General features: G+C 46.7%; 1 protein-coding gene across 1 annotated transcript; it reads left to right on the forward strand.

Moving 5' to 3' along the window:
- Positions 1–273: 273 nt before the first annotated feature.
- On the forward strand, positions 274–1,341 carry BJ212DRAFT_1399447 (uncharacterized protein). Its single transcript, XM_041337296.1, has 5 exons — positions 274–351; positions 422–670; positions 727–1,042; positions 1,117–1,153; positions 1,208–1,341. The coding sequence occupies exons 2-3, from the start codon at positions 644–646 to the stop codon at positions 991–993; spliced, it is 294 nt and encodes a 97-aa protein (XP_041186014.1). The 5' UTR covers positions 274–351; positions 422–643; the 3' UTR covers positions 994–1,042; positions 1,117–1,153; positions 1,208–1,341.
- The last annotated feature ends 8,379 nt before the right edge of the window (positions 1,342–9,720 follow it).

Consider the following 9,720-nt stretch of genomic DNA (forward strand, 5'->3'; position numbering starts at 1 on the left):
TTGGCGAGTAGTGTTGTCTTCTTCGCAAGCTCTTGTTTCTGCTGATGGACCTCGAGAGTGCATATAGACAGCTTTTCAACAGCCTCGTTCAAGTGAGACTTTATGCTCGCAAGCACACTCCCACTACAAGTCTCTGTTCATGTCATAATGATTTTGCTCTGAATCCATGATTTTCCTTCTCGGTGGCCTTGATTTGTTGCCGTGCATGCAGAAGGTGCAGGTGAACACTTTTTCGTTTATTTAGAAATTGCTTTGAGCTGAGCATTTGAGCAAGTGACAGTTATTGAGATTTAGAGAAGAGGCACAAGGGATCGATGGCATTGAGACGAGGCAGCGCAGTACCTCAATACACAGGCGCGTGATTAGCAAACGCAACTCAGACGCGCTTGTGGCTGACATCAACGCATCAATTTGGGCATCTCAGACCTATGTATATCAAACCTGAACCAGCACAGTACACAACCCCAATTTTTTTAGACGTGGATACGTGTTTTTAATGTTCAATTTTGTTTTCAATTTTTGTTGCATCTTGCCAGCATCTGGGCTTGTATCTCGCTGCATGATGTAGATGATTCAAATTTAATCTGGACAAAATATTCGAATTAATGCCATTCATCTACTTGAACCTTTCGATGATCGTGTTATGGTGTTGTGCTGTCTCATTTACTCGCTGTGACTCGTGTGTCAGACTGTAGGTTGGGCTACCGAATAATTGTGTGAACAAACTTTAGCTGTGAGTGCTCCGATCTGCACGCACGACCAACGCTTTTTTACTCATTGCGAGGTCATCGGGCCGCGAATCCGATAACGGCTCGAGATAGTACCATCCAAGATATTCCATGTAACTTTACGCCCGCGGACTGCCCACTGGCATCCTGCTCTGTCTGCAACAAATTGCTAGTGTTATGGCGAATTTTGGATGTTCCGACAATCGCAGCGTGGGGGTCGGCATCAATGGCGATGACGATGTACAAGGAGCATGAGATACTATAGGAGAATCTGTAGAGGTAAATGCACGATGCGCTCAGAGGCTTTCAAACAACTGCCATGCGTGAATCAGGGTGGGCCAGTCCCACTGGTTCCAATCAGAAGGATCAGGTAGAGACCAAGACGAACTTTTGATCGCAGTCTTCTTGATGGGTGCAGAAGCAGGCTGCGAAGCTTGTTTAGCGCCAGAATGGTAGAAAAGGTGAACGGAATTCAATACCACTGGATACAGCAAGCACAAACGAATTTTTCTTCACTGTCTCAAACTCTGGAAGGTTGCGAAGAGCTGCGGTAGTTTGTCTTTTGTTCCGTTAGCCTAGTAATCACGATACACTTTCCAGTGCTTTCGTTCTGGAATCTGTATGACGTTTCCATGATGGCCAGCGGCTACATCCTATCCTATGTCTCCAAAATCACCCAAACTCACACCCCCAAAGTGTATAAAGTCAAAACATCATCTTACCCTATGTAGCGCCTCAAGTCATATTATCGTGCACCACCAATACCGCTCGCAGCACCATGTCCCTGAAAATAACGAAACGAAGGACTCGAAGGTGGTGGCAGAGATGAAGAAAGATCTCCGAAGGTGGCGAAGCCAGATATCCGAAGGAGCTGGAATAAGGGGTTGGGTAATAAAGAGAGGGCTGGGTGCACGTGCCCTTAGTGCCAGAGTGTGTTGTCGGGCACGGGACCGAAGTATGCCGGTGTACATTGGCGCTGCCAGGGGCCGACGACAGGCAGCATGCTGCAGCTGTGAGAAACAACGAGCTCGGATATCTATATCACGGCCACGTGCCACTCCCGGAATTAACGATTCCCAGATAGACCCTCCCAAAGTACGCCAAAACTCACACGCTATATGGGGGTAAATTAACAACGGTTAATTCATACTGCCAGTCATTATTCTAGAACTCAACGTTCGAACGATCAACTCCTAATAGCGATCACTGTAGTACCGAGTGTGTCGCCGCATCGCTTTTGGAATAGGCCGAGGCGCCGTGTTGTCAATAAACTCGCAAGAGTCGCAAGGCATCTGGAGAGTGAGCAGCTGATGAAAGAGGTATATAAGATATGTCTATAAATATATGTAGGTTGTTATAGTGAAGTTGAACGTTAATTATAAGGCTTGGACCATTGGATCCCTGAAAATTGCAAACAATGACAAATCCCGATCAACATTGTACCTGGGCGTTCACTAACACGAGGCCAATGGGTGCATGCGAATGCCCTTCCTGTGCTCCTTACTCCGCACTCTTACCACCGCACTCGTTTTAGAACAGTCAGGCCCTCGCCCAGTCCGTCCACGCCGCGTCCAACGATGCTTCTCTTAGGGTGTCTTCGCTCTTGGCAAATCGTTCCATTCATTTTAATGCTGATGCTCTCATCACTTATCTCTGTTGATGCCTGTGAGTGTGCTCTAGGCCTTTCTCATTGCCGCAATGGGTACTGACAGATGACCGGGCTGGGCGTCAGATTTTGTTGTGAATCAGCCCGGATCATCCACGTCTTGGAAGAATGGTTCACCTTATCCGGTTTCATGGACGTTAGGCTTGGAGGATGGCATTGATAGCTTCGATATTGAGATAACGCGACTTAGCCGGGTTGGGATTTATTTTGTGGCAAAAGGATGTAAGCCTTCATACTACTATTTTCTCTTACGTAGGACAGCTCTGATTGTCACTAATAGTGCCTATCACCACGAGTGCCCTCAACGTTGTCCTCCAAGACGTACCAGCAGGCGACGACTACTTCCTGATTTGCATCAATTCCACCGCTGGCATTACCTACTCCGTTTCCTCCCGTTTCACCGTTGTGGACGCCAATGCCACAGGGAGCAACCCGAGTCCCGCTTCAGCCCCAACAGTGACCGTTAGCGGCGTACCAAATTCTCTCTCACAATTCGCACAGACATTTGGGCCTTCTACGAATGGTGTTGCAAACCCGGGATGGGCCGGTATCAGGAACCAGGTCACAGCCATCAGTGTATCTGTGGGAGCTGCACTGATTGGGGGCGTTATGATGCTCTACTGATTTCTTCTTAATTTTATTACAGACTATCTGTTGATTTCATTACAGACTATTCATTTCATTCCTGATTTCGTGGGTGGCCAACATTTATTTAAAATTACTGTATGTAATTGACGGACATCCCTCATAAATACATTTTATCGAGATATGCATTTCACACCGCCTTACATAGTGGGTTTTGTAGTGGTTGATTTTAGGATTCTTTATGTAGATTTGATAACTGGTATCGTGCAACAAAAATGTATGTCTATGTTGCTCACAATGATCTGTATGTCGCGAGTCATCTGCGCAACAGCACGTTATCTCAAAATACATCAAGGTGTTCATTGCGGCCAACTCTTATCATACATGCTAGTACATAGGCTGATAGCTATTTTACGGTCATTCACGGCAAAAGTGAGACATAAAGATCATACAGTGGATTTCTAGGTAGGAATACAAAGTAAAGTCAACGGTTGGCAAGGATAATATCCATTTTAACGCACCTCAACTCGGTCCGGGGGATCAGGTACTGGGTTGCGGCGCCAGTCAAGGTACCATCTTGGTTCCCCTTCCAAACTCGTGAACTTAAGGGCAAACGCCTTCTCGTTCTCATGCACCACTCTCCCTGGAGCGTCAAAGTTGCAGTAGAAAGACATGACTATGATGGGTTTGCCCTTCCTGCGGCCATACACGGGTATCAATCGAGTCGACTCCCCAAAGATCTTGCGGATGACGCCGATGATGAAGATGCGATTCCAGGCATGGTTGATCCCCTCGCTGCGAGTACGATCCTGAGAGAGATCAGGGTAGAGAGGACTCTGTTCTTTCACGAAAGCTTCGAGCTTCCCAAAGTCGATAGGATAACCAAACCAGAACAAAAGCGGTCTAGGTTTCTGTGATTGGGGAGGATAAGACACATCCGAGAGCGTGTCAGGGAAGTCAGGACCATGCAGCTGGCGCGTGTCCTAATGAGGATTTGATTGATAGCACTTTGTGAGGATAAGGTCAGATACAAGTAGGCGGTTAACATACCATGCGCCGTGCGATAACTCTAGGTGTGAGCTCCAAAGGGATGGTTGGTGTGGCCATGGAGTTTGCAAATGATCTAATGTAGTTTCCCCCTGCGTTAAATACAAAGTGGCAGATAAGCTTTGACAGTGGGGGACAACCAGTGCGTCATAACAAGGGGCGGCTGTTCGACACTTTACCGATATATTACCCCATATTACCCCTTGTTGTGACGAACGACCGTTTCGCTCTTGGACCATAGACAGGCCTGGGCCGCTTGGGGTAAGGTTTGTTGCCCTCTAGGTTGCCGACAGACTCGGATGTGAGATACTAATGGAAATTCATATATCCCATCTTCAACACGACGATTTATGAGACAGTGCAAAGAATCATTGCACAGCAACATTTATAAGGTCCTGAGGATTGAGATCTGAAGATTTGAAGCCTGAGACGACGACCACGAACAGACTCGTGAAAAAGCACCGATGAAGTGGCTATTTCAGCGGTCCCTGGAGTTGGCCGGAAAGGGAACCAGCAGCTAAGCCTAGTATATGCATGCCCAGGCCCAAAGATGACGCGACGGGCGAGGCATAGTATGCGGTAGATTCGAGGTGCCGGAAAGTTGAGGGAATGGCGAAATGGATTAAGCGCAAATTCAGTCGATAATCAAAGACATGGAACCTGATTCGCTATATGTTGCCCGTCAAGATACCTTGATTTCACTGGTTGTCAAAAGAGGCGCCAGGATATGAGCATAACATGCACATGTGCATGAATCGTACCGCTTTTTTGGTAGTAAATGGATTTACATCGTAGCTTACGTAATACACAGCGAAGAACGACTCAATAATTCGAACTCAATCGTGGGCGTTTCTAGCTACTGCAATTTAAAGGGCGATAAACGATACACTTCCGAGACCTCGCCGTCATCCCAGCTATCAATTAGAGGTGTGTTGATATATTCCTCGACAATCGGTACTACTTCTGCACTGTTGATAGGTTAGCTCACAGGGAAATTTAAATTTTCTGACAAAAATCATAACTGCACTTCCGCAGCCTGGGACTTTTCCAATGCCCCTCAGTAAACTTGAGCGCTTTTTCAGAGTCTCAGCGATCTGAGCTCTTCTCCTGCGTATCTCTGGATTCGGGCAGTAAGTGATCATAGAACACCTTTAAGCTCGTGACATAGGCGACTACCAGCAGGTTGAATATGGTTTTGTATATCGGGCACAGGCTATGGATGAAAGGACGCGCAGCGGGTTTTGACGAGAAACCATCAAGTGCAAGTCCTCCCGCCGCACAGAAGCGACTTCCTCGGACAACACCCATCGAGAAATTGCATGGCTTGGTGCTTCCGTCGCAGAGCATGCTGTAGATTGGCATACTAGCGTTGACTCACATGTTGCTCCAGTCGCAAGCTGTGGGTTCGAAAACTTGATGAGAACTCCTGTGTTGAAGGAATCCCTGACCGTCACATCCCGCTATCACTAGGGTAACGACATTCGAACGATCTTCATTACTTCTAATGTGCAGTCTGGGCTCCACAAAAACGGTCGTTTTGGCGCCAAATGTATCGAAATGATATACGATCCTGCGTCTTGTTGTAATGCCATTCATGAGCGACTCTGAATTATTCCGAATAAAATCACCAAACTAGGTCACCACGCAGTTGAAGATCTGATGGATATTGGAACATGTTAAACGAAGGATGTACACAAGAGCGAGAAAACATGATCTCGCTTCTTCTGTAGTATGGTTTTGCAAAGTCACTACATCGAATCAGTAAAATGACCATATTCATCTTCGGGAACGACGGTGTTCAAGCGAGGGAGCATCACCAAGTTTCCGTAGAGGTCTCAGATCAATGAATGGAGTAATGTTCGAGTACTTGACGTTGGAAGAAACTGACATTTCTGGGGCCTCCAAATTTGTTAAACAATGAAGTAAGGGTCATTCATACCTGTCAAGCTAACCTTCAGCTTCTTCGAATCGAACTCGATTTTATCTATTAGATGCAGTATAGTTATTTCAGCTGATGTTCGAACATGTAACCTGTTCTACCAGAAAGTGAGTGTGTTGAGTGTCCACTGCAAACATTGCAGCCACTTAAACAATGAGATACACTGAGAGTTGGCGGGGAAGATCAGACGTACCTGCTCGTTTCAGACACGGGCACTGCTCATTTTGAGACCGTCGTGGCATTTTGTTGACATTCTAAAATCCAATCGGACCTTCAGATGACAATTGTAATCAAAGCAGCTAGCGAATCCCATGGCATTTTCTCGATGGATTCATCCCTACGCTCCTTTGCATCTACAAACCAACTACCGTTCGCTGTGACGAACAAGGTAATTCTTCTATTCATGCTAGGGAGTCGACAGGATCAATATGGCAGCAAGCTAAATCCATGAAGCCGAGCCCACAACGTACCCGAGATGTAAGTATTTAGGCGAGTGCGTGATAAACAGCTTTCAGCCACATCCGAGCTATGGGAAGGAGCAACTGCACGATTAGATGGGAGGGGATATAAGAGTTGGACCCCATGTGCACATTAGTGGAGGCGCAGGGACCATACACTGTCAGGGAAGGAGTATCCTGGCTGCAGCATAATGGAAGTGCAGAAGCGAACAACTTATTCTGGGCGGCTAAAGCACAAGGATGTATGAGACGACATAAAATGCACAGTACGCGCACCAGAACAAGCCACGGAAAATTCAACACAGAGAACCTTCAGCAAAATGACGCAGGTCAGTCCAAGCATCACACCCCTTCGAGAGTTCAAAGAACGAGCCACATATCTGCAGGCGTAGTTTTCCCTGATAGACGACACGTGGTAACGTGCTGAGGCGAAAAGACGCTTTATATGTGAGACTTGAAAACAAGTGTTGCGCTGAAGAAGATGGAGGGACGTAGCAGTGAGGCAAGATGGGCAATTGTCAATCGATTGCAAGCAATCATGTCGACGTATAGAGATCATCAACTAGTACGGAAAAACTGACTCAGGGATCTCTGACTTTACAAGTCAACTCCTGCAAGCTTTCGATCTGCTCGCTAGGCTACTGGCATGAGCACGGTAATATTAAAATCACTACAAACAATAATCACGTGATCGTCCAAGAAGTGTTCGAATTTCGAAGTACTCTTTCCGTCAAGACTCAAGGGCCAGTGACTCGATGCTCTGCTAGCGCTACTGCTGGAGGTCTCCGTACGAGCGCCCTATAATCCTGGAACCGATCATTCACATCCTACAAGAGGACACAATATCGAGAAGAGTAGCGGATACCGGAGTGACTTTGTAGTAATGCAATGTCCCAGTACGTGCGTACTATGTAGTACGGTGTCACATCTACTATACCCGCCGATCTCATTGCAGATCTAGCTTCCGCACGTCGTCATTTCCCCCCATTACCCCGCATATTGCAGGGGGTTTGTCACAAATCTCTTGCAATAAAGGATGATCGATGCATCGATGAAAACTATATGGCAGGTTCTCAGCCGCTGGCCCCCATCAAGATTGAATCTCCCTAGGTGGCCCAAACTCAATACCACTTATCCTCTACTCGGTGAGCTTCCTGCATCCGTCCTAACCCATGACTCAGTACCCTAGTCTTGTCTCCATCTGGTGACAATGGTGCATGCGAATTTGTGAATCTGTCCGAACGGATCTCATATCGTAAAACATCTGCAGTCGTGGTCATAATCTATAGTTTTCGGTATTTCTACCGTACTATATGGTTGTGGCCGGACTCGGAGCTTTGCGCCACCTTCTAAATCCTGCCGAGTCGATCTCGTTTTCTCATCAGAAAAGTGAGTGATAGTGGCCATGCTCTGGTCTGGGCTGTGATATAGAAGGAACGACTGTCTTTCTTGTCTGATTAGGAGAGACTATGTAGATCTGGGGTTCAATGCGCATATTTAATTTTATGTTTCTGATCAATCATCTTCTGCAGTCTCGTTATGCAACTCTGGGACTGTCACGGCAACTTCAGACTCAGAAATGGGTGGAAATTTCGATTGATTTGGGGTCAGGTGAGCAATATGTCAGGGAGCACCAGTTCAGGTGGAGATGCCAAAGGAGTATTCATTTTCCTGGCTGCTGCCTTCCCAGTCCATACGTACGTACACAACATGTGTGCGAGTGAGCATCGAGACTGAGGATACAGAATTTTCGGGTCTAATTTCTGATAGGTGATGAAAATTTTCGAGTTCGACTCGCAAAGTACACAAGTGAACAGCACTATAGCTCCGCAAACCCTGATATTTCAATTCGATGATATTTGCCATTGGTGTCACATAACTCCAGCCAGGTGATACTAATACATGTTGGTATCCGCGAGAACAACATGGTCTTTAAGTTCACGATTCTCTCATAAGATACTTCTGAACGACAGTCTCGACCTTGTAAAGGGGTCACTATAAACTTTGATACGAGTGGGGTGAAAATTACCTGAGCTAAGCTGATCGGTTGCGTCACTACAGCAGCTGATTGTTCTACCCCAGCAGTCTGGTACTTTTCGAGAATACGGTTGCCTTCAACCTGGACGGCATTTTGAGAATTTAAAACACAAGAGTTATCGATATCTTACCTCCTGAATATTGTTCTTCGCTTCGTCGAGATTCTCAGCATTAAACCATATGTCGGCATTCCGATCTCCTTGCGTACGCTCTTCATACATATTATCGACAACGAGGGTGCTGTGTTGGATGCCTGCAGCCGCGAAGTTCCTGTATAGCTTCTGAGAAATTTCGCTGGTGCTCATCTTCTGATCGTTCGCCATGCTGCGGACTTCAGCCTGATACTTGGCAACATAATTCTCGCTGTCGACTGCCTCTAAAGCGGAACCAGCGATAAGAGTGGGCAGCACGCTAACATCGCCGAGGTTGACCACCTTCCCTCTATCACAAATAGTTAATCCATGAATATACGGTTGAAGCTGTGATGATTTTACCCAGTTTTCTTAACCAATCCTTCGTAGAAATCACGCGCTCTCTGCGTAATCAATGACACATCTGACGTGGCAGCACAAAGAAAATGATCTCACCTTGTAATACTGGCTCAGAGTAGGCTCGCACGCAATCACATACTGTATTGATATTAAACTCTAGCACGAGATGTGGAATGTCGGACATACCAAAGTGATACCAGCTTTTCCCATCCTCGTCGCAATACGGAGCGGGTCGATTTCTGTATTGGCATTAGTCTGATTCATTACGACTGAAGAACACAAGTATGATTTACGAAGTGGACATCCTTTAGGGAAGGCGTCTCCATCCTCTCCAATTCCATGCGGGGGTGAATCGGTAATCAGCACCACAACCTTTGTCGCTTCGTCCTTCCAGTCAGCCCTGTTGGCAGCGGACAAAGCATCACTTTGAGATTCAGGTCCATCTCCACCGCCTGTCGCTGTTAAGCCGCCTAAATTCGTCGCGATGCTTCCAAAATCGGTCGTGAAAGGATATTCCTGGATGATGAAGCTCCGATCTTGAGGAGGATGATCGCGGAAGGCAACAAGACCAAATCTGAGATCTCCCGGAGCGAATTTCCCCCCAGATAGAAGCGTATTGCAAATCTGGGTGATCCCGTTGCGCGCAGTGTCAATATACTGCTGTTGACTCCCTGTAGCATCTTGGAGGAACATGATATCCCTGAGTCGAATTTACGACCAGCATCATGCAGCTTTCGCACAACGAAATCATCCTCACAGTGGCGCAGAA

Source organism: Suillus subaureus (genome assembly GCF_016647635.1).
Source record: "Suillus subaureus strain MN1 chromosome Unknown BJ212scaffold_99, whole genome shotgun sequence".
NCBI lineage: Eukaryota > Fungi > Basidiomycota > Agaricomycetes > Boletales > Suillaceae > Suillus > Suillus subaureus.